This window comes from Pelodiscus sinensis, chromosome 1 (assembly GCF_052426305.1).
Source record: "Pelodiscus sinensis isolate ZL-2025 chromosome 1, ASM5242630v1, whole genome shotgun sequence".
NCBI lineage: Eukaryota > Metazoa > Chordata > Testudines > Trionychidae > Pelodiscus > Pelodiscus sinensis.
In genome coordinates this window covers 123,529,468-123,555,178 of record NC_143052.1, presented here as the reverse complement: position 1 = coordinate 123,555,178, position 25,711 = coordinate 123,529,468, and the positions used below count along the sequence as shown (strand labels likewise).

Below are 25,711 nucleotides of genomic sequence, written 5' to 3'. Positions count from 1 at the left end.
ATGCTTCTGAGTTGTTTGTTGCTCATCTTCCTTACTTGTAATCTATGACTTAACTTCCTTATAGCATCTCTTCTATTTTTAATTTTTAAGGCAATATTGCAGGTTGCTGGTTATTTTTAGTTATCTGCCTTTTGCATGCCTGCTTTGTTGCGTGCTTAATGCACGTGATGTGTCAGTGAATTAAGCGGGTGTATATCTTCATATTCCTAAGAGTGTGGTGGAGATAAGCTGTGTTTCTCCAGAAGAACCTCTCTCAGCACAGCCTCCTGGGAAATGTAGTCCTAGGAATTAAAGGACTGCTAAATTTACCCACCATCTCGGCATAGGCTTAACTTGTGCTGAATATGAAGTATTCCATATTGTAACAGTATAAGCACTGTAAAGTCAGTAAAGATAAGATATTGTCAGGCTTGACTGACCCTGGGTGTGTAAGGAGAGGATGTAAGTAGATTCCACTCTGTTCTTTTGGGCACGTCTAGACTACATGGCTCCGTCGACGGAGCCATGTAAAATAGTTTATTCGGCACAGTCAAAGAAGCGGGGATTTAATTAATCCCTGCTTCATTAAAATAAAAATGGCCGCCGCGCCGTGCCAATGATCGGCTGATCCAGCACAGCACGACAGTGTAGACACGGTGAGGTCAACAAAGGAAGCCTCGTTTCCTTTGTCGACCACGCTGCGTCTAGACTGACACTTTGTGCTGGACAAGCTGATTGTCGGCACGGCGCGATGACCATTTTCATTTTAATGAAGTGGGGATTATTTAAATCCCCGTGTGACGGAGCGGGTCCGCCCCCCTCTCCCCCCGGGAGGCGAGCCTGCCCCGCACTAAACCCGCGGTTGCCCTGGCCGGCCTCGGCGGGACGCCCCCCCCCCGAGGGTGACGTGCGCTGTATGTTCGGCCGCCGCCGCTCAGCTGGGCGACGGCGCCAGGGATTCCCTGTCGGCTGCGGGCTGGGGGGAGAAGAGCCGCCCTGGCCGCCTACGCCGGCGCGGCGGGGGCTGACGCGCCGGAGAGAGGTCCTCGGGCAGACCCCCCCATAGGCGAGGGCGAATGGCCCCCTGATTTCGTGCGTGAACAGAGAGAAGACCCACTGTTACAACGGGCCTGGGAGAATGCGGCCAGAGCCGGGCGTGGGGGGGAGACCGTGGACCGGGACCTAACCTATCTGTACTTCGAGATCCAAGACGACCGTCTATATAGAGTCACGGAGGGGCGGGAACCCGGGGAGGTGAACACCCAGCTAATCGTCCCGGCTAAATACCACCGGCAACTGATGGAACTCGCCCATAGCAACCCCTGGGCCGGGCACCTCGGATATGAAAAGACGGTGCGCCGCCTACTGCAAAGGTTTTACTGGCCAGGTATTTATCGCATGGTGAAAGACTTTTGTGATTCCTGCCCCGAGTGTCAAAAGACAGGGCCGGGGCGGACGCCCAAGGCACCCCTAGTTCCCATGCCGGTAATCGATGTCCCCTTCCAAAGGATTGCCATGGACATAGTGGGCCCCTTGGAACGCACCAAAAACCAATTCCAGTATATACTGGTGGTCGTGGACTATGCGACTCGCTATCCGGAGGCGATTCCACTCCGGAATACCACCGCCCCCACCCTGGCGAATGAACTGATTAAGATCTTTTCGCGAGTAGGACTGCCCAGAGAGATCCTTACCGATCAAGGGACAAACTTCACCTCCGCCCTGATGAAAGAACTATGCCGTCTGCTACGGGTGCGAACCCTATGGACATCCGTCTACCATCCCCAGACCGATGGCCTCGTGGAGAGGTTCAACCGAACGCTCAAGGGAATGCTCCGGAAGTTTGTGGAAGAAGAACCCAGAGAGTGGGACCGGGCCCTGCCCACGCTGATGTTCGCCGTGAGGGAAGTACCCCAAGCCTCCACCGGCTTTTCACCCTTCGAACTCCGGTATGGTAGGCAACCCCGGGGACTCCTAGACATAATAAGGGAGACTTGGGAGGAGCAGGAGACCCGGGTGCAGGGCACGGTCCAGTACATTCTCAAGCTAAGAGACACACTACGCCGGGTAGGGGATCTGGCAAAACATAATCTAGAGGGGGAGCAGGATCGGCAGGCGCGGCATTATAACCAAAACACCCGCCTGCGCACCTTCCAGCCGGGGGACAGGGTTCTGCTGTTATTGCCAGAGCAGTCATCCAAGTTGTTAGCCCGGTGGCAGGGCCCTTTCGAAGTGACCCGGAGGGTGGGTGACGTCAACTACGAAATCAGGATGCCAGGGAGTAGAAAGGCCACCAATATTTACCACATTAACCTTCTTAAGGCCTGGCGAGAGCGGGAGGCACTGGCGGGAGAGGTAGGCGCCCCTAGAGAGCAGGGGAGGGCCAGGGGCCCCCATCTAGGCGTGCAGCTGACCCCCGAACAGGATGAGGAACTCCGCGGGCTCCTTGACGATTTCTCCCAACTCCTAACGGAGACGCCGGGGGAGACCAAACTAGCCCGCCACCCAATCGTGACCGAGCCGGGACGCTTAGTAAGAGACGCGATCCAACCACTTCCGAGGAAGATGTGGGGGACGGTGCGACAGGAGCTGGACAAAATGCTGCGCTGGGGAGTGATCGAGGAGTCGCACAGCGCCTGGCGGAGCCCCATCGTGCTGGTCCCCAAGACCGACGGGACGATCCGGTTCTGTATTGATTTCCGGAAGGTCAACGCTTTGTCGGTGTTCGACGCCTACCCGATGCCACGCATCGACGAACTGTTGGAAAAGTTAGGCACGGCCCGGTACTTGTCCACGATAGACTTATCGAAAGGATACTGGCAGATCCCGTTAGCGGATGACGCCCGCCATAAGACCGCCTTCTCCACACCTTTCGGGCTATATCAATTTAGGCGGATGCCCTTCGGGCTCCACGGAGCGGCCACGACGTTTCAGCGGCTGATGGATCGAGTGCTACGGCCCCACGCGCCCTACGCAGCCGCCTACCTGGACTACCTAATCATATTTAGCCCGACCTGGACCGAGCATCTACAGCGGATAAGGGCAGTGTTGTCCTCACTGCGGGACGCCGGGTTGACCGTCAACCCCGCGAAATGCCACTTTGGCCAGAGAGAGGTTTCATATCTGGGCTACACAGTGGGGGCGGGCCAAATTAAGCCGCAGATAAGTAAGATCCAGGCCCTGCGGGACTACCCCGCACCGACCACAAAGCGACAGGTCCGGCAATTTTTGGGCCTCGCCAGTTACTATAGGCGGTTTGTGCCAGATTTCGCGAGCCTGGCAGCCACGTTGACGGATCTCACGCGGAACGCCGCCCCGAATAAGGTACAGTGGGGGCCTGAATGTGACAGCGCTTTTGAGACACTGAAACAACGATTGACCCAGGCCCCGATGCTAGCGCAACCCGACTTTACTAGACCGTTTGTTTTACAGACCGACGCCTCCGAACGGGGGCTCGGCGCCGTACTGTCTCAAGGGGAAGGGGGGGAGGAACACCCGATTGTGTATATCAGCCGCAAACTGCTCCCGAGAGAGCAGGGTTATTCCACAATCGAGAAGGAGGCCCTAGCCGTTAAATGGGCTATTGATATTTTACGATATTATCTCCTAGGCAGCTCGTTCACGGTGGTGACGGACCACGCCCCCCTCCGATGGCTCCTGGCTATGAAGGACTCCAACCCGCGCATCCTAAGGTGGTACCTGGCCTTACAGCCATACCACTTTGAGGTCAGCCATAGGGCGGGAAAGGACCACGGAAACGCGGACTTCTTTTCTAGAAATTTCGAAGAGTCGCTAGAGATGGACGAAAGGGGGTGGCGCAACTTAAAGGGGGAGGCGTGTGACGGAGCGGGTCCGCCCCCCCCCCCGGGAGGCGAGCCCGCCCCGCACTAAACCCGCGGTCGCCCTGGCCGGCCTCGGCGGGACGCCCCCCCCCCCCGAGGGTGACGTGCGCTGTATGTTCGGCCGCCGCCGCTCAGCTGGGCGACGGCACCAGGGATTCCCCTTCGGCTGCGGGGAGAAGGGCCAGGAGGCGGAGCCCTGGTGCGTGGCGTGGGGCGTAACCACGTTGGCGTGCCAGGGGCAGGGATTTCAAAATGCCGGTGGCCGCCAGAGGGAGGGGGAGCGGGGAGAGAGGAGAGAGCAGAAGGAGAGAACGGCGCAGAGGAGGGGGGGGAGAGAGCAGAGCAGGGCGAGGCGGAACGGGGCGGAGGAGCACGGGGGTAGCGGCAGGCGCTGCGGGAGCGCGGCAGCAAGTGGCGCCGCAAGGCGGGTAAGGAAGCCCGCGAGAGAGGGGAGTAGGAAGTAGCCCAGGGCAGGGCAAGGAGCCGGCATGCTGGTGAGTTGCGGGCCAGCACTCCCCCCCAGCAGGGCAGGGTTAACCGACACTGATCCTAGGGCCCTGGGCTGGGGTCCGGGAGTGAGGGAGGGCCCGGACTCCCCTATTTCCCCTCTCCTGCCCACCGCTAAAGGCATTTGGATCCGCCGTTTCCCCGGAACCACCGCGACAGAACGGGGACTTTGGGAGTTGGACCGGGGTAGACGGGGGTCACCCTGTCACACCCCGCTTCTTTGACTATGCCGAATGAACTGTTTTACATAGCTCCGTCAATGAAGCCATGTAGTTTAGACATAGCCTTTGTGATTTCCATTGGAGACACAAACACTGCTCCCTACTGTCCAAGTACTCTTGGGGTACATCTAGACTACATGGCTCCGTTGACAGAGCCATGTAGATTAGTGTACTCGAAAAAGGGAAATGAAGCGGCGATTTAAATAATCGCCACTTCATGTACATCAAAATGGCTGCCGCGCTGTACCGATCAGCTGTTTGGCGGCACAGCGCGGTAGTCTGGACACTCCGCGGTCGACAAGGCATAACGAGGCATAACGGGGCGGTCGACAAGGGCTTCCCTTGTTGACTGCGGAGCGTCCAGATTACAGCGCTGTGCCACCAAACAGCTTACTGGCACAGCGCAGCAGCCCTTTTGATGTAAATGAAGTGGCGAATATTTAAAACGCCTCTTCATTTCCCTATGTCTAGAAACCTAATCTACATGGCTCCGTCGACGGAGTCATGTAGTCTAGACATACCCTTGTAGTCCCCCTCAACATAGTGTTTGAGCACTTCAAAATCTTCAACATATTTATCCTTATAACAGCCCTTTGAGGCAGAGAAGTTCTATTACACACAGTTTATAGATGGGGAACTGCAGCCCACAAAGACTAGGAATCTTTGGCAGAGCAGGGAACTGAGCATGGAACTCCTGAGTACCAAGCTAGTACCCTAACCCCAAGTATACCTGCAGGTAAAGGAGAGGCCCTGGTGTGATCTCCATGGCCATCTCCCACAGAACTGGGCAGCCATGGTGAGAGCACATGGTTCCACTTTGAAAAGGTGGTGTAGTCACTATTCTGGTGTGCTGTCCTCAGGATTGTGAGGGAACAGAAACCTGGCTGAGTCAGCAAGAAATATTTCTGGGAGTGAGAGTGGAGCAACATTTCAACATTTATTTAATCACAAATCAAGACAAAAAGTTGTAATTTTTCACTGAATGGAAAAGCTTTAGAAAATCACTTTGGAAATATCAATGTGATGTCATTATTTTCAATCACTATGGAATATTCTGACATTCTCAAAACTGAAATGTTTCACTTTGGTTTATTGAACAGATCCAAAAAAACATTTTTTTCAAGTCATCTCAATATTAAACTGCATTTTCCCAAAGCGCTACATTACATCATGGAAGTTGTAGTTCAGGATCTTGATGTCTCAATTCTCCCCCACAGGCCAGGCTATATATCCTACAAAGCACTAGGGATGTAATAGTGTAGGTGATTAACCAATTAACCGATAAGCAAAAACTTATAGGTTAATGCTACAGACTACACACATTTCCCCGCTCCCCAGCCAGCAGTGATGGGTCTGGGACCTACCTCCACTGCGACTCTGCATTTAAAGTGTATTAGGAGCCAGGCGGGCAGGCAGCCTGGCTCAGTTCTGACTTGCGCCAAATACGGGCACTAAGACCCCACCTAGACAGGGGCTGCTGTCATCCTGCGCTGCTGCCTCTTTATCAGACAGGGTGACAGGCAGCTGGGCTGCGAAGGGAGTTGGTTTTTTAACTGGCTCCCCTCGTAGACCAGCTCCTGCCTGGCACCTCACACTGCTGCCTTTCGTACAGAGGCAGCAGTGTGGAGTGGCAGGGGGCTCCTCAGGAATGAGGCCAGAGTGCACTGTCTGCTAGACTTGCCCCCAGGGACTATATAATAATCAAGTAACTGATAAGAATTCATGAGGTTACTCGACTATTCAATTAACCGATATTTAACATCCATTCAATGCACCCAAAGCATTCTTGCACTCACTTCCATGATGCACCATGCAGCTCATTCCGTGGAAAATCTGCATTGCACTTTAAGAAGATGTAATCCTCCAGGAAGCCCATCTCAGAGGAAAGACTGTGGATCTGAACTACAACTCCTATACAGGCAGTCCCCGAGTTACGCGGATCCGACTTACGTCGGATCCGCAGTTACGAACGGGGCACTTCCTCTCCCTGGTCTCGAGAGACCAGGGAGAGGAAGCAAAGCGGCGGCGGAACGCGCGGCCAGCTGACAGCCCAGACGCGTCTGCTGTGCTCCGCTCTGCTCCCCCTCCCCCTGATCTGCGGGGGGGGGGGAGCAGAGCGGAGCACGCGGCCAGCTGACAGCCCAGATGCGTCTGGGCTGTCAGCTGGCCGCGCGTTCTGCCGCTCTGCTCTGCTCCGCTCTGCTTCCCCTCCCCCTGGTCTGCAAACCATGGGGGGGGGGGGGGGAAAGCAGAGCGGAGCACGCGGCCAGCTGACAGCCCAGACGCGTCTGGGCTGTCAGCTGGCCGCGCGTTCCGCCGCTCTGCTCTACTCTGCTCCCCCTCCCCCTGGTCTGCAGACCTGGGGGACGGGGAGCAGAGCAGAGCAAAGCCGCAGAGCCCGAGGGCAGCAGGATAGCCACGGCGCGTCTGGGCTGCCCCGCTGCCCGCGTGTTCCGCCGCTTTGCTCCCCGTCCCCCTGGTCTGCAGACCAGGGGGACGGGGAGCAAAGCAGAGCAAAGCCACGGAGCCCGAGGGCAGCAGGATAGCCACGGCGCGTCTGGGCTGTCCCGCTGCCCCCGTGCTCCGCGGCTTTGCTCCGGACGCCTGTGGTACAGCAGCTGGGGCGCTGCCGGTTGGTCCCGTAGCGCCGCTCTGGGTGCCACTGGACCAACCCAGCAGCACCCCAGCTGCTCTGCCCCAGGTGTCCCCTAGTCAGCAGCTGCTGAAAATGACCAGTGGCTGACTACAGGAAGCCCCTGCCCCGGGCTTCCTGGAATCAGCCGCTGATCAGTTTCAGCAGCAGCTGACTTGGGGATGCCTGGGGTTCTTAAGTTGAATCTGTATGTAAGTCAGAACTGGCGTCCAGATTCAGCCACTGTTGAAACTGATCAGTTTCAGCAGCGGCTGAATCTGGACGCCAGTTCCGACTTACATACAGATTCAACTTAAGAACAAACCTACAGTCCCTATGTTGTACGTAACCCGGGGACTGCCTGTAATGTAATGTGCTGTTAGGGAACTGAAGTTTGATGTTTTGTTGAACTTCTTCAAAATGAAAAATTTGGGGTCAGTTAAAAAATGAAATATTCCAGTACAAATTAAATCAACCATAAATGAAATATTTCTTTTTGTTTTTCCAATTAGAAAATCAACACTTTCCAGAAAAATCAAAATTTTCCCACAGAAGATTTAAACTTTGCATGAATTGTGTATTCTTGGAAATTCTGACAGAAAATTCCCAACCAGCTTTACTGGGAGCTCATGCTGCAGATTGTTCCTTCAACAAATTTCTCAGCAAAGGTCATATTTTACCAATCCCTGCCACATCCTTTGTATTTTACAGCATATATGCAATACTGCAGGTGGTTATTTGGATAAAATTATGACTGTGCAATAACAAGCAGTTATTAGAGATGATATCCTTTCATTATGAATTCACTTATGGTCAGATTTTGAAACCTCAGCCTCCATTTTTATGTTTGCCAGCCCTGGACACACCTTTCCACTTTTGGCAAACACAGACAGAACAGGGCATAAAATAACACACTGGTAGCTGAGCTTCCGCACAAATGCATTCCACGCCTTGTGATATTTATGTTACAGCTATCTCATCATAGCCAACATCATGATACAACCAGGAAGCAGTGCCTTGTAGCCGTCGGTTGTTTGCTTTTTTACTTTACACCAACCCTTCTGTGACATTGCAATAGAAGGAAGAATGTAGATTTCCCCATGTCCTTGACATGTACTCATCACAATCACCTTACTCAGTCCCTTGAAAGAGGGCAGAGATCTTTCCTTTTAGAAGGCCCATCAGTGATTTATTTGATTAAGAGCCAAAGCCCATTTCAGCGAGATTAAGCAGAAGTATTTCTTGGCAGTTAACAAAAGAGAAAGAAAACCAAAAATAAAAGTTAATTAAAAATGTCCGAACTTGAGATATGAGAAAGACCCTGTAAATTAGGACTATATATGTAATTTAACTATTTAAATAAGGCCAGATTCTGATACATTTGATCTAACCCAGCAGTTCTCAAACTTTTGGTGCTCCGGAGCCCTTTACATGTGTAAAAATTTATGTGGAGCCCCAGCATTCCACTGATTGTATGTGTTGTACCGATCGATGTTTCCAGTTTGTCAACCTCGCGGAGCCCCTGCAGATGTCTCACGGAGCACTGGGGCTCCGCGGACCACAGTTTGAGAAACACTGATCTAACCTGTCTAATAATAGAGAGGAAAGGTAAAGCACTGAACTAGTATCAAGAGATCTTGGCTAACTTCCTGGCTGTGCAACAGAATTCCTGTGTTAATTTAGGCAAGTTATTTAATCTCGCTGTGCCTCAGTTCCCCATCTGTAAAATGGAGAACTGAGAAGCCTTCTACTGTATAATTTCCCCTAGAATTATGCAATTATGTTTCTATTGAAGAAGAGTGCACGCCTTGTCTTGCAAAACTGAGCTAACCACGATGTAATTTTTTTCCATGGGTTGCATTAACAAACAGCACATTCCCTATTACACTCCACCCACATAAAATTTCAGCTTTTAACTATTTTGAATAACAAAGAGCAACCTTTATTTAAAAATGGGCCATAATGTGTGGGGCAATGATTGTAGCATGCCATTTATTGAGGGTTACTGTGAAACTGGTGGAAAACAATCAGAAGGTATAGATTGTTAGATTTTAAGATTTTACACAAGTTTCTCTTCAGAGTACTATGGTCTAGTGGATAGTACAATGAATTGAGATTTATGATCCAAGGGTTCTATTCCTTGTTCTATTGCTCAATGACCTGAGGCAAATGCTTTCATTCTCCATCTGCAAACTGGGGATAATACTTTCTGTCTTATCTATTTAGATCTGTGATGGGACAACCTAGGCTAGTGAGTGGGTGGCATGAGTAGCCCTCCTTCATCTCAGTGGGATGCAAGATTGTTGTAACCAAGATGTCTGAGATCGAGTGTTGCTTACTGCACTTGTGTATCTAGAATTTGCAGAGTGTGTTGATTGAACCTTCGCAGTGCCTTGATTGGATACACAGGGAGCGCATGACTCTAAAAATCAGTGTTGTGTGCAATCCGCACACACCTCACTTCACATGCCCTTGCTTTACGTACGTGTCATAGAATCATAGAATCATAGAATAATAGGACTGGAAGGGACCTCAAGAGGTCATCGAGTCCAGCCCCCCGCCCTCAAGGCAGGATCAAGCTCCGTCTACACCATCCCTGACAGATGTCTATCTAACCTGTTCTTAAATATCTCCAGAGAGGGAGATTCCACCACCTCCCTTGGCAATTTATTCCAATATTTGACCACCCTGACAGTTAGGAATTTTTTCCTAATGTCCAATCTAAACCTCCCCTGCTGCACTTTAAGCCCATTACTCCTTGTCCTGTCCTCAGAAACCAAGAGGAACAAATTTTCGCCTTCCTCCTTGTGACACCCTTTTAGATATTTGAAAACCGCTATCATGTCCCCCCTTAATCTTCTTTTTTCCAAACTAAACAAGCCCAGTTCATGAAGCCTGGCTTCATAGGTCATGTTCTCTAAACCTTTAATCATTCTTGTCGCTCTTCTCTGTACCCTTTCCAATTTCTCCACATCTTTCTTGAAATGTGGCGCCCAGAACTGGACATAGTACTCCAGCTGAGGCCTAACTAGTGCAGAGTAGAGCGGCAGAATGACTTCACGAGTTTTGCTTACAACACACCTGTTGATACAACCTAGAATCATATTTGCTTTTTTTGCAACAGCATCACACTGTTGACTCATATTCAACTTGTGGTCCACTATGACCCCTAGATCCCTTTCCGCCATGCTCCTTCCTAGACAGTCGCTTCCCATCTTGTATGTATGGAACTGATTGTTCCTTCCTAAGTGGAGCACTTTGCATTTCTCTTTATTAAACCTCATCCTGTTTACCTCTGACCATTTCTCTAACTTTCTAAGGTCATTTTGAATTATGTCCCTATCCTCCAAAGAAGTTACAACCCCACCCAGTTTGGTATCATCTGCAAACTTAATAAGCGTACTCTCTATCCCAATATCTACATCATTGATGAAGATATTGAACAGTACGGGTCCCAAAACAGACCCTTGAGGAACTCCACTTGCTATCCCTTTCCAGCAGGATTTAGAACCGTTAACAACAACTCTCTGACTACGGTTATCCAGCCAATTATGCACCCACCTTATCGTGGCCCTATCTAAGTTAGATTTGCCTAGTTTATCAATAAGAATATCATGCGAGACCGTATCAAATGCCTTACTAAAGTCTAGGTATATGACATCCACCGCTTCTCCCTTATCCACAAGGCTCGTTATCTTATCAAAGAAAGCTATCAGATTAGTTTGGCATGACTTGTTCTTCATAAACCCATGCTGGCTATTCCCTATCACTTTATTACCTTCCAAGTGTTTGCATATGATTTCCTTAATTACCTGCTCCATTATCTTCCCTGGGACAGACGTTAAACTGACCGGTCTGTAGTTTCCTGGGTTGTTCTTATTCCCCTTTTTATAGATGGGTACAATATTTGCCCTTTTCCAGTCTACTGGAATCTCCCGTCTGCCATGATTTTTCAAAGATCATAGCTAAAGGCTCAGATACCTCCTCTATCAGCTCCTTGAGTATCCTGGGATGCATTTCATCAGGACCTGGTGACTTGCTGACATCTAACTTTCCTAAGTGATTTTTAACTTGTTCTTTGTGTATCCTATCTTCTAAACTTACCCTCTCTCTGCTTGTATTCACTACGTTAGGCACACCACCAGACTTCTCGGTGAAGACCGAAACAAAGAAGTCATTGAGCATCTCCGCCATTTCCAAGTTCCCTGTTACTGCTTCTCCCTCCTCACTAAGCAGTGGGCCTACCCTGTCCTTGGTCTTCCTCTTGCTTTTAATGTATTTATAAAAGGTCTTCTTGTTTCCCTTTATGCCTGTAGCTAGTTTGATCTCATTTTGTGCCTTTGCCTTTCTAATCTTGCCCCTGCATTCCCGTGTTGCTTGCTTATATTCATCCTTTGTTAGTTGTCCTAGTTTCCATTTTTTATATGACTCCTTTTTTATTTTGAGATCATGCAAGATCTCCTTGTTAAGCCAAGCTGGTCTTTTGCCATATTTTCTATCTTTCCTACACAGCGGAATTGTTTGCTTTTGGGCCCTTAACAACGTCCCTTTGAAATACTTCCAACTCTCCTCAGTTGTTTCTCCCTTCAGTCTTGCTTCCCATGGGACCTTACCTACAAGTTCTCTGAGCTTATCAAAATCTGCCTTCCTGAAATCCATTACCTCAATTGTGCTGGTATCCCTTCTACCTTTCCTTAAGATCATGAACTCTATTATTTCGTGATCACTGTCCCCTATACTGTCTTCCACTTTCAAGTTCTCAACTAGTTCCTCCCTATTTGTTAAAACCAAATCCAGAACAGCTTCTCCTCTGGTAGCTTTTTCAACCTTCTGAAACAGAAAGTTGTCTCCAATGCAGTCCAGAAACTTATTGGATAGCCTGTGCCTCGCTGTGTTAGTTTCCCAACATATGTCTGGATAGTTGAAGTCCCCCATCACCACCAAATCTTGGGCTTTGGATAGTTTTGTTAATTGTTTAAAAAAGGCCTCATCCACCTCTTCCACCTGGCTAGGTGGCCTGTAGTAGACTCCTAGCATGATATCACCCTCGTTTTTTACTCCTTTTAGCTTAACCCAGAGACTCTCTATACGGCTATCTCCTACGTTCATCTCCACGTGTCACTCTAGTAATACTGGTAGGAAAAAAATTACACAGACCGAAATCTGTGAAATCTGGCAACTCTGAGTATTGAACCCTGATGGGCATCATGCAGCCCACACGTTGCCCACCATTGCTTTAGACTGCAAGTTTTGGGAAAGAGATTGTCTTTTCCTTTGTGTATGTACTGAGCTTAGCACAATAGGGACTCAACCCCAGTTGGAGCAGGAGGTAAAATATTTGTAATCTGACCACAGTTGAGATTGTCTGTGTGGTCTCTGAAACAACAGCATTATTTCCTGTCAAAAGAGTAGCTCTGAAAGATAAAGTGAAAATTATTTATGTTTATTTTATACATCAGCCAAAGGGAATGGCACAGCATGTTTTGCAGAAACATTTTATACATAGTAAAGATAGCAACGTTTTTCATATGCAGCTGCTACCCTGCTTTTCAACTGGGACTGATGAGAAGGACTGTACTTTATTGTTTTACTGAAATGTATTTCTAACCTATATACCAATTAATTTTTAAGATAGCTAGAATATGGATTTGTACTGTGCCAAGCATAATGGCAACCTGATCTGGTTCTACCATCACAATAATGTCAGCCACAATACGATAAGAATTAACTAAGCTGATGTTATCCAACACTCATAGGGTATGTCTACACTACCACCCTAGTTCGAACTAGGGTGGTAGTGTAGACATACCCATAGTAATTATTGACTTCATCTCACACCCCCTCTCATCACCTTCTTCTTGCTAACATGTCTGTAGAAACCTTTCTTGTTATTCTTCACATCTTTTGCGAGTCGCAATTCCAATTGCGCTTTTGCCTTCCTGATAACTCCACTGCATTCTCGAGCTATACATTTATACCCCTCCCTAGTCATCTGTCCAAGTTTCCACTTTTTGTAAGTTCCATGTATCTATATGTATCTGTGAGGCTTTTTTCTGCATCTCATTCTAACACCATCTTTCTATCTTCAGCCCCATTAACACTTTTAGCCTTCATCTCTCAGGAATGAGCCACATGTTCTAATTTCATTAAATTTTTTTGGCCCTAGTGGGGCATCCAAGCAGGTGTTAATGTAACACCAGGTGTAACTTGGGACCTTTGAAGCCTAATGAATGAGCCTCTACCACTTTAGCTAAAAGCTAGCTGGTGCTCAGGTAAGGCTGTAAATCAGGCAAGTCAAACTCGAAGCCTACTGAGGGCTGCTCAGACGAAAATGGATAGCTCTCAGGGCCACCAAAGAAAATGTACTTCTATCGGAAAATCATAATTATTTATGATGGTAGATTATGTTTTAGGTATATTTTATAATTTTTCAGGTCTTGTTTTAATTTAATACAATAATTTGATGTGTAAAATTATTTGCCCATATAAAATAATTTTTAATTTAAATATAAATTTAAGGTACTTTTAACATTTTTATATGATACATAACTTGTTTTGTTGAAATAAAAAAAAAGTATAGACCATGGTTAATCAAATAGAACAGGCGTCTGTGAAAATTTCAGACACTTTGTAAGTTTGAGATTTTGCATAAACATAATACTCATGCAATTGCAAAAAACTGACATATTTATTGATATAAATTAATTTACATGTTGTGATTTTATTTGGGAATAAATAAATAAATTACAAAATATTCCCCTTCTCTCCCCCAGAGCCAGGCACTCTCCATACCCCTGTTCTAACCTAATCCTCCTCCACTCCCCCAGAGCACCCCTCCCCACTCTAACCCATGCCTCATCCCTCCCCCAGAGCCAGGCACACACGACCTCTAACCCAATACCTCCTCCCTCCACCCCCCAGAACCAGGCACCCCCAACCTAATGCCTCCTCCCTCCCCCCCCAGAACCAGGCACCCCCAACCTAATGCCTCCTCCCTCCTCCAGAACCAGGAACCCCCAACCTAATGCCTCCTCCCTCCCCAGAGCCAGGCACTCCCAGCCCCCCCTAACCTAATGCCTGGGTCCCGGAGCTGCCACCACACATTTCTTCCTCAGGCACAGGGGCGCATGATCACAGTGGTCAACTGTGAGCAGGCGCTTAACGCCTGTGCAGAGCAGCTGGCCAGCCATGAGCACGTGCTGGAGTGCTAGCACACAGCGGCCTGGCCGGCTGTGAGCAGTCACCATGGTGCTGTGCGCAGAGCGGCTGGTCAGCCGGCTGTGATCTGCACTCGGCCATGTGCTCTGACAGGCCAGCGGGCCACACTTTATTCTTTTATAAGAATGTAGTGGCAGGCCGCAAAAAATTGCAGTTGGGCCATATGCAGCCCTCCAGAGGCCTGTTTGACATGCCTGCTGTAAAGCAAATTCATTGTCCCTCTCTGTAAGTGGTCTAAGTGTCACTACATGAGACAGTGAACCATATCCAGTAAGTGTGTGGGTTACATTAACAGTACAAATATCTTCAGTGTAAACAAGGCCTGGGGGTCTGGGCTGTAAGGACTGCCTCTGGATGCCTCCAGGCTCCAGCATTCCAACTATGGACTTCTTAGCTGGAGTGTGTGCTGTCAACCCTCCATGAGTTGCTTGGATAGGTTCAGTTTTGATGGGCTTAATCCTTCCTCCCATTCACTAACATTGTCTGCAGAATGGCACTAGCTCTAAAATATGCTTGTGGCCCTGAGAGGCTATGTCTACACAGCAATGTTATTTTCGAATAACTAATGTTATTCCGAAATAACAGTCTGTGTCTACACACAAGCAGTTATTTTGACATCATGTCGAAATAATGTTGAGCTGGAGGACTGTTTACTCTGACTCCTGTGATGCTCATTGTACAAGGAGTAAGGGAAGTCGGGGGAAGAGCGCTCTTTCTTAAAATAACTGTTATGTAGGCAGCGCCAAATGTCGAAATAAGCTATTTCAACTTAAGCAACGCAATTAGCATAGCTCAAGTTGAGTAGCTTATTCAAGTTTAGCCCTGCTTTGTGGACATGCCCAGAGATATTACAGGGATCTCTGCTGCCTAAGAATACACCTACACTGCACACTTATTTCAAAATAAGCTATTCTGGAATAGTTATTCTCAGGGCTCGACAAATTTTGGAAAACCCTACTCGCCAGACAAAAAAGGGATTCGCCACCGCACCCCCCAAAAAAGTGTTTTTTAAGGGCATAAATTCCTAATAAGAATAAAAACAGTAATTACTAATAAGTTACTAATAAATATCACTCAAGTTATTAATAAATATCTTATAAACCTTTACCTTTTCCCTCTGCTGCCATGTCTCCTCCCTTTGCTCCATCAGCTCCCCTGGTGCCTGCGGCCCCCCAACCCCTCACCCTCCTCTGCTGTCCTGATTCCTGCCCTTCTCACTGCCCTCAGCCTTCCTGAGGCCAGCCCCCTTCCACCAGCCCTTCTCTCCTCCCTGTGCCCACTCCTCCAGTAGCCCCATTCTGATCATGTGAGCTACCCCTCCTCATCCCCTCTCCTAACACCACTCTCTCTACACACTTAACCTGTCTCTCTCCTCTGGTGCTGGTCCCTCCCCTGCAGGTGTCTGCCCTTCTGCTTCACCCCCAGAATCCTCTGACACCTGCACCCTCCTGGTGCCTCCCCCTTCCCTCACTGCCCCTGCTCCCTTTGCCCTCTTTTTCCCTGATACCCTCACCACCCTCTCTTTTTCCCTGATACCCTCACCACCCCCTCACCACCCTCTGCCCCCGTTCCCCTCATGCCCCTGTGCCCTCACACGTGCCTTGCTCCATCCCCGCCTTCCTCATGCCCACTCCTTCTTTCAAGCCTTCTCCCAGCACCTCTCTCTCCCTCCTCTAGCCTCCAATGCCCTTTCCCTCTCCTCTCCCAGCATCACCCTGGCCCCCCTCCAACTGGCACCTCCCCTCCTGCCCTTTTCCTCATTGTCTGCACTTGGCCCCCTGGCATTTGTCTCTCCTGCACCCCTGTTCTTTGGTGCTTTCCCCTTTCTTCTTCTACTTCTCCTGACCTCCTCCCCTCTCCACAGCACAAGCCTCTTCCTCATATTTTTCCTCTTCCCTTCCCTCCACACAGTACAGTCCAAGTCCAAGCCCAAGCCCAAGCCCCTCCCCTACCTGGCTTCTGCCTTCCACTTTGCGGGGTTGCTGGAGCCTTTTTTAATCCTGCGGTCGCCGGCCGTTACATCACGCCAGCTTCCTGGCGTCGCCGGCGTCCCGCCCTCTGGCTCGCGCCCCGCTTCCTCGTGCCAGAGCTGCACGCAGGCAGCCTGGCACTGAGAATCACCACACTTCCCCCTTTCCAGCGGCGCTCTGCTCCTCCACCGGCCGGCGGATCGGATGGGGCTGCGCCTTTGGTAGTGCGGGCTTCGGCCAGCCTGTCACAACGGCCCACCAGGCAGTCCACCCCTGCACTCGCCAGCTCGTAAAATCCACTCGCCACAGGCGAGCGGGCGAGTGTATTTGTCAAGCCCTGGTTATTCTGAAATAGCTTATTTTGAAGTAGCATGTCTACATTGCAGGGAAGCCTCAAAATTAGTCCGAGGCAGACTTCCCTAATGTAAATGCTACCTTGATTTAGAGCCCCAGGAGGCACTGTGGTTGAATAATTTAGATTGGCCCTGGTGAGGGGCTATTTCGAAATAACAGCAGTGGAGCGTCTACCCGTCTTATTTTGAAATAGCTACTTCCGAATAGGCATTATTCCTCGTAGACAGAGGTCTACAGAGTTCGGAATAAGCTGTCTGTTATTTTGAAATAACAGAATGGCTGTGTAGATGCTCACATTGTTATTTCGAAATAATGCTAGCTATCTCCAAATACCACTGCAGCGTAGACACACCCTTATTGACATAAGGGACTGAGTCAGAGTCCTCATATTACCACCCTGCTTTGCCAACTGCCCTTGCAGTGCTGCTGCGAAGGGCACATTTAGCCCATCCCACAAACTGCACAGGGGTGACCTCCAATGCCTGGGTGGGTCAGTGGGGAAGCAGGATCAGGGGCTGATTATGAAGCTATAGAAAGCTCCCCCCCCCCCACGATACTTTAGGGTCACCCTGCAGCGTGTGTGTGGGTGGAGGGCTGCTCCGGTGATTTCTCTAGGGGCCCGTGTATAGCTGGAAGGGTTGCAGGTGCCCCCTTTCAACCGTGGGGGAGGAGGGCCGATGTAGGGGCTGGAGGGGGGCTGGCAAATCAAACCACTAACCCCTTCTTCCACCTCCCCCCACTTCTTTGCAACTCGCAGCCCCCTTCCTCCTGCCACACGCCCGGCGCGCACATATGTGCCCCCCCTCATTAGTGGGTATCTACATGTGTGTGTGTGGGGGGGGGACGCTGTGTGTGTGTAGGGCGGGGCGGGGGCTGCCTGGCAGCAGCGGGGGGTAGAGGCGAGCGGGCTGCTCCGCGCTGAGCGGCTGCTGCATCGGGCCGCCGGCGCCGCATGACATCACCGCCGCCAGAGCCCATTCGCTGCCGCCCGGCCGCCTCGCCCAGCCCGCTGCGCCCCCCGCCCGCCGGCCGCGTGGGGGCTGCCGAGCCCGCTTCGCCGCCCAGCCCAGCCCCCGGCTCCGGGCCGCGCCTCCCCGGGGCCCCTGCGCGCCGGGCCCGCCCCTGGCAGGAAGGAGGATGGCGGAGAGCGAAGCCGAGACCCCCAGCACCCCGGGGGAGTTCGAGAGCAAATACTTCGAGTACAATGGCGTGCGGCTCCCCCCCTTCTGCCGGGGCAAGATGGAGGAGATCGCCAATTTCCCGGTGAGGGACAGTGATGTCTGGATTGTCACCTATCCCAAATCAGGTACAGACTGGTGCTCTCCGAGCGGCCTTCCCGGCCCCGCCTCTGACTGCCCCGTGCGTGGGGAGGGCGCCCAGGGGGGCAAGGAAGGGGCGCCCGAGTTAGCCATGGCAGGTTTGTGAGTCCCCTGGGCACAGCGGAGGGGGCTGCCTCTTTCCCCGTTGAACCTGGGGGCTTGGGCTTTGACCAAGTTCCAGGCTCTGGTCCCTCCCTATGGCGTCTCTAACTGGGTAACATACGGGATAACCCAGCCTGAGGTGAGCACCATACCAAGCAGGAGCCATGCTATTTTATATCGGGTTGCCTCGCCTTAGCCGGCTCTGCACCGCAGAAGATGTGCACTCATGAGCCTATTGAATTGGGCATTGTCAACGTGTTGCACAAAGGTATGTAATGCAACAACAACTAAATGCTCAATTATACACGGAATTGTTTTGGCAATGGCTGTGGTGCTCAGTCAGCCTGTTAGAGACAAGAATTTGCTTTAGGATAGGACCTTTGATAGTCTAGGTGGATTTGAAATCACTTTGGAAAGCAATACATTAGGTCCTGGGATGATGGATTGTCCTCCTTCAAACATTCATTGACATCCATCAAAACCCATTGAAATTAAGGGGAGCTGTGGCCAGTACACTTTACTACTGGGTTGGGGAGAGTGATTGGGGAATATATGTCCCCTTTCCATGGGTTATTTGACTGCATAGAAAGTAAGGGACCAGTTACTGCTACCTTTCTTTTTGGAGCACTTTACTCCATTGACTCCAGCTGGACTGCAGGAGAAAGATACTAGTCAGTGAAAGCAAGTGTATCATAATCTGGCCCAAAAGAAATATATAACCTAGGGTACATGTTGAAGCAGCTGTAGTGACAGCACTCCATCACCACTCTCATTATGTTACAAGCCAGAGTATTCAGTGAGGACATGTGCATGGAGCTGTTTGGATAGAAAAAGAGAAAAATGATCTTTATTAATATTATATAAGTAGGTGTTTTTGCAGTAAACATGTCCTTCAGCTGTTTCAGTTTTAGTCTAGTATCTATGTTTTTAACAGTATGCTATTTTATTATTCTCTCCTTTTTCAAACAAGTGCATAGAATGATTAATATGGATACAGTGCTGCTGCCAAAAAGGCAGACAATATGGTAGCTTCATAACCCACTTGATAAAACTGGAAACAAACAGAAATGGATGGACTCTTTAATCACATTGGTGAATGACTTTTCCCCTGGTAATAAGATGATCTCTTTCTGGCAAATCCAAAGTCCATTGTACTGAGATAACAGATGTTAGCTCTTTCTGTACAATAGCAAAATCATGTTGTTTTACATGATGGGTAAAAAGATTACTGAGTGATTCCTTTCATTTGCCTATATATTTTTTTCAACGTGTTTTTATGCTTCTCCAGATTCTCTTGATGTACCAGTGTAAAAAACCACAGAGTTCCATAATGAAAAATCCTGTTATTGTCCACTGGACTTCTAAGTTTCTTTTGCAGCTGCTGTTTCTTTATAGTTAACTAATAATGAGTCTTTTAATGATTCTGACCATTGTTTAGCAGATGTTTGCACTGTAGACAGACCAGTGGGCCAAAAATGCTAGGATTAGCAGCTGTCAGTGATTGCTTTTTAAGCTGTCTCTAACAATCTGTGACTTGCAGAAAGCACTAAAAGTTCTATTTAATTATTTCAGCTTATTAAGGTTTCAGTTTTGTATGGTGTTACTGTTTCTGAATCTAAAGCAGTTCATTAGAAAACCCCATGTTGGTTTATTTGGGTGAGACTTAAAATAAGCTTTACTACCCTGTGTCACCCCATAATGCATATGAGAACAATATAAGGCGTCACGAGAGAACTGGTTAGTTCCCATAACTTTAGGACCATGGAATCATAAGTAGTTATGTTTAGTAACCCAACTCACAATTATCATTATTGTTTTTAGAAGTAGTACCATTGTAGAGGCCCCAGTGAGAGCAGGGCCCCTTTGTGCTAAGTGTCATGTATACACAATGCCTTACTCTTACAGCATTTCACCTGCAGATCTTAAAGCACTTTACAAAGGAGATCAATATCATTATGTCCATTTTCACAGATTGGGAAACTGAGGCAGTGAGTGGCGAAGGAACTGGAATTGCCTATTTATAAATTCAATTTTTTTGGATATAGCGGAAACTTGGTGGAATGATTCCCATTATTGGAATGGTAAAATCTATGGTCATAACCTAGATAGGAAGCACTGTGTGGGCAAATGAGGGAGTGGCATTCTTTGTCAACAGTGGCACTACCTGTGTTTGAATCACTAATAACCAGAAGAAAATGAAAAAGTGACTTGCCCAAAGCAGAAATGGGGCTAGAACCCAGACCTTCTGACTTCCAATCCATACTACCACTTTCCCTCTTGCCATAAAAAGCATTGATAAAGACCTCACTGGTAATTAAAGCTGGAGCCCTGCAAATCTGTGGATTTGTGCTCTGTATCCATGATTAATTTTTGCGGCTATTGGATTAGATGCAGATACTTCTAAAGGACTCTATTAGAGTGCCTGCCCCCTCTGTCCTGCCGGGTGCTTACTGGGGAACAGGATTGAGGCATTCCTGTGGAGGAGTGTGGTCAGGGCAGGGTGCTTGTCCCACTCCCTGGTAGGAGCATCTGGCAGAGCAGAGCAAGACAAGCACCCCTAGGACACCCACCCACCTAGATGGATGCTCCTCTTGAGAGCGAGGCACTGAGAGATTGCTTACTGCTGCTGAGATGGGGATGCAATTACACACAAAAGGCAGGGAGCGGATTGTGGATCTGATGCACATTGTTTTCAGCGGATGTGGATTAGTTGCAGATTCATATGTTTATGTCTGGAAAAGGCTCTAATTACAGCTAGTCAGACTTTTTAAATAAAAAATGTGGCCTTAAAAAAAAAAAAAAAAAAAAAAAAAAGCAATTTCACACAAAATACTATCAACACTGTCAACATTTTTCATGAAAAATTTAGTGTCATTTTAAGTCTTTTCCCCCCAAAAAAATGTATGTTTGTTTGTTTGTTTATTTATTTATTTATTTATTTATTTATTTATTGGGAAAATTTGTTTTTATTGTTTGTGTCTAGTGGTAATCACTCAAAAGAGAAAATAAACAACAACCAAATTAGTCAAATGACAGAGGTCAGTGCTTCCAGCTGTTATATTTCCACAGTCTCACGCTGCAGCCAGGTGACAGAAAGAGTTATTCTAGTTGTTCCTCATATGATTGTTGATTTGACCAATAAAAGAAACACATGGCTACAAATCCATATTTCTTATGAGGGTCTGAATATGCATATTGGTAGACCAAAATTATTTAGCTTGTACAGAAATAATTTCACCTCACACAGGTTTGGTAATACAATACTGGACCTGTGATGGTGAGAGTACTTAGCAGTGGGTAGAGATTTTTGGGAGTTACCCAAGATAAAGGGTGCTATAACACAGTAGAAAAATTAATATATTAGTGGCCATGCTGGGTATAATGTAATAAACTGAAAAGAAAAAGATCCTACTTTAATGTGATTGCTACTGATAGCAGCCTAAATAAATACACTTTATCCCTAATTAAGTTATTTATTGGAGTCCGATGTTGGAACTAAAGTTCCGGAATCCCTGATCTTGGAAATAGTCAGGCATGCAGCCCAAAAGGCACATTTTTTCATATAGTTACAAGGGAACTACATGTTACTTCTGTAATGTTAATACCAGTCAGGCATCTTGCAGTCTTATTAAAGAAATGGGGTCACTAACATCTACCCTTATGTAACTCCATTGACTTCAGTGGAGGTATACCAAGGAGAAATGTGACCCTTTGCCGCTATGTTGTGCAGTAACTGAGAATGCAAAATGGAATATCATTCTGTATATGATTAAATAACTGGAATCTGCACAGCAGATTGCTTTACAGATGAGATAAGGTATATAATACTTTGCAGAAAGACTATTGTTATACTACAGCCTGTCAAAACTCATTGTGATACACTCACTCATTCAGTGTCCTTTTATGCTCCTGTCTCAGAAACATAAAATTACCATCTATAAATTTAATAAACTTTATTTCAAAATTAATAATGGGATTCTTGTGAGATATTTCAGCGGACACTATGCCTAGGGCCATATCCATTCCTGTGTAAACTCCATTAACTTCAGTGGAGTTAAATCAGGGATGCAGTTGGTCCCTAAAGTATGGTGTAGCTCACCTGTTTAGTCATCCAGCAGCTATGCTTCCATGATGCTAGTCAGCTGTACACCCTAACTGTATTAGAGCTATTTTTTGCCTCACTTTGAAGGTGTTATACAATGCCCATCTTGATGAGTATTGGTACGGCACCTATTCCAAATGACTGTGTATTTAAAGTTCATGGGGCAAAACCTACACATTAATGCCTTCCCGCCCCTCTTCACTTTTCAATATTGGTAGCCTGGGAAACCAGGTTATTCAAGTGAATAAAGAAGCTGTCTTCCCAACTTGGCTGTTCTGCCAAATAATTAGCTAGAATTTTCTCTGGGAAAATGTCAGCATTGGGCAAATATCAGCATCAGGTTACTGCCCAAGTGGTCCATGCTTCTCTGCATTGTTATGGATACAAGTGGCAGTTGCTGTCACAATCAGATAATTCCTACATCATCTGTATTATTACAGCTTGATCTTTTTTCCTCCAACACTGGACTCTTTTTGTGGTCCCAAAGTTAAGTTTATTCCCCAGGAACATGAAGATTGGCCCTGCTCCTTCTGTTTAAATAAGCACCAACAGGACAGGACACTTACACATAGCAAAGCCCTTCTTGAACTGAGCTGTAAGTTGCCTATGCTCTCCTTCATCAAATCCCTTCTCCTTGTCTCTGGCATGTATCTTTAAGAAATCAGCCTCTGAAGGTGGGAGAGATGAGCTAGTTACCCCTTCGTTTATTTACAAATATCTAAAAACAAAACCTTACAAATGAATCCTAGCGGGTTCCAGACTTCATTGCTTTTGTGCGATGAGTGCACTGTACGTGCCAGGAACTTTCTGGGATTCCTCTATTCTTCATGTAGTCCTTCAGGTGTCACTCTCCCATCTCCCTTCATTTCTGCAACTTCCCCACTCCCTCCTTTATAGCAAGGACTCTTTGTGTCCCTGTGATTGGGTGTCTGCCCTGTACTGGCCCTTTAAAGATTGAAACCCAGCCTGGTTGAGGGCTGGAGCAGTGGAGCAAGTAGCTGTGGCAGATATTAGCCAATTAGGGCTCAGCTGAAGGCAGTATCAATAAAGGCTGCTGAAGGGGAAGAAAGACTCACTCACTCTTGCTCCAGCAGTAGAGCAGGAGGGATTTAACTGACAGGGAAGCTAGAGGCTTCCTGACACAGAGCTGGGCTGGGGAAAGGCAGGTAGAGTTGGGGAAGCTCTGGTCAGGCATGCCCTCAGGCTGCAGGGTCTGAGACAAGGCCTGAGGCTACCAGGGCTGCAGGGAGGGCAGCAGAAGGCAGCAGGTCCACACCCCTTTGGCAATGAGTGGCCATTTCAGACTGCAGTTTGTCCCTAGGGTAGGGGCTAGATGAAGACTGGCAGTAGGGTCACTGAGGCAAAGTGGGCATGGGGGTTGTTGAGTTCCCTGTGGGGGAGGACCCCAGAGTGTTGAGGCACTGCAGTAGGGTGGTACTCAGAGGGGAGGATGCCATAGTCTGGGAGGACGCAGGTCCTAACGTAAAACAGTAGAGGATAAAAGGTAACAGCAGGTGTGGCATCGGCCGATAGGGGGAGCTCTAGGGCTGAAATGAGCTGATTCCTTGAGTGACAAGCAGGAGGCGCTGCAGCAGTGAGTCAAACACTGTTACAGTCCTCCATTTACACCTCTGATACATTCCAGGGGCCCCATCCGCCGTCTCATTCCTCCATCCCTCCCACAGACCCCGTTGTGCCCTTTTCCCACCGTGGTGTGGACTCTGTACCCTTCCATCTCTGAAATACAGGGGTTGAGTGGATACAGAGAAATGCCCTCAGGTTCGGTGGGAGATCTTGCCACACTTTGCCAATGAAAATTATATGTTTATGTGGCGTAGCTAGAACAGGAAAACTAGATGGGACCCAGCTTTTAGGTGGCTGGGCAATGATAATGGGGTGGCGAGATGGGACAGGAGGCCCTGGGGAGCGGAGCAGAAAGTAAGGGTGGGCCCACCTTCCCACAGCCCTGCTTACCACTCAGCAGACACCTGCAGGGGCTTGAGATCCACCCATCTCTCCCGACCCCAGCTTGATATCTGTCAGCCTGGACCTGTCTCACTCTTGCTTGCATTGTACACAGTTTCCTTGGTCTCCAACCTCAGCACTGGCCCTCCTCAGAATACCACCCTCCCCCACAAGGTATGCTCCTGCTGGGCTAGCGCCAGCGCTGGAAAGTGCAGCAGCAGTTGGTGACAAGAGCAGGGGGAGGGAAGGGGAATGTGGCTGGGCTGATGGACACTGAGCAAGGATTGGAAGTCCCAGCCTGTGGATTTGGGAAGCTCTAGATCTAATTGGATGGGCCTGGAGGCTAAGTGAGTGGGCCACGACTCACTCAGGCCCACCCATGGCTACACTCCTACTGTACCCTTCTGGTCTCTGTTTCATGTTTCTTCTCAGATCATAAGCTTTTTGGGTAGGGCTTGGATGTTTCTGTGGCACTTAACACAAGGGGGAATGAATGGAACCTCTGGTTGCTATTCATATAAATATTAAATAATAATGATATAATTGTACATGTAACGGTGTACAGTTGCATAGGACCAATCTTCCCATGAATCTGTGGTCTGTACACACTGACTCACCAACTAAAACATCACCTGCAATTACTCAATTACAGTCCTGTCTGATCAAGTGGTTAATATTTGTGCAGAGTTTAAAAGATCTTAAATATTATATTCCTGTATGAGTGGATCATTCTTTTCCTTACTTGCTCGTACACATTCTCTTGGTTGCTGCTTGGTATGTTGCATTTTTGCTCTGCCTCCTGGCTTGCTGCCTAACTGGCTAGTACATGCCAGCAGCCTTTGCATGACAGTAGTGATTGATAAGCACAAACACAATGGGAATGATTCTTTTCTCGCGTGCACCAGCTTAGCACTGGTATAACTCCACTGAGCGCCATGATTTGCAGACATTAAATGAGAGGAGAGAGTCAGGCTGCTGGGAGGCATATGGAAATCTGGTTGGCTGGCCTGCCAGGAGCAGTATCTGACAAAGTGGGATGAGTCAGCCGAGGCTGCAGCAGACTGCAGTGTTTGTTCCTCGTGGTGGCAGTAGCAGCCCCAGTCTGGCCACAAATGAGACATGCTGTCAGAAAGACAGACTTGGAATCCAATGGTCTCCCCTGTCTGTCTGCTTTAGACCCTGTTCCTGAGCTCCCATTGTCTCTGCAGTGGTGAGAGTGATTGTCACCTGTTTTTTTTTTTTCCCTGTCTCTTGTACTGCTCTGACTCCATTGCCAGATAATTAGCCCATTTCTGCTATGTTCTGACTTTTTAAATTCTCCTTGAGTCTCCTGGGGTCCTGGTGTATGACTGGTGCTCCTAGGCACTATCACAATACCAAAGTAGTAAAAACTAATTATAATAATTGTAGACATTGGGAATTTTGCCCTTGATTTCAGGGGGAGCAAGATCAGACCCTAAGCTGGTCGAGCAGGAAGCATTGCTACCTGTAGATGAAGAA

General features: G+C 48.4%; 1 protein-coding gene across 3 annotated transcripts in view; it reads left to right on the top strand.

The window, feature by feature from the left end:
- The first annotated feature begins 17,800 nt into the window (after window positions 1-17,800).
- SULT4A1 (sulfotransferase family 4A member 1) overlaps window positions 17,801-25,711 on the top strand; it is a 41,738-nt gene continuing 33,827 nt past the window's right edge. For 2 of the 3 annotated variants that reach the window (XM_006127724.5, XM_075899579.2), the window contains exon 1: window positions 17,801-18,029. In XM_006127724.5, the coding sequence (XP_006127786.2) occupies window positions 17,861-18,029 (169 nt within the window). In that variant the 5' untranslated portion in view covers window positions 17,801-17,860. The remainder of the gene's footprint in view (window positions 18,030-25,711) is intronic. The other variant, XR_016347168.1, reaches the window with a different exon arrangement.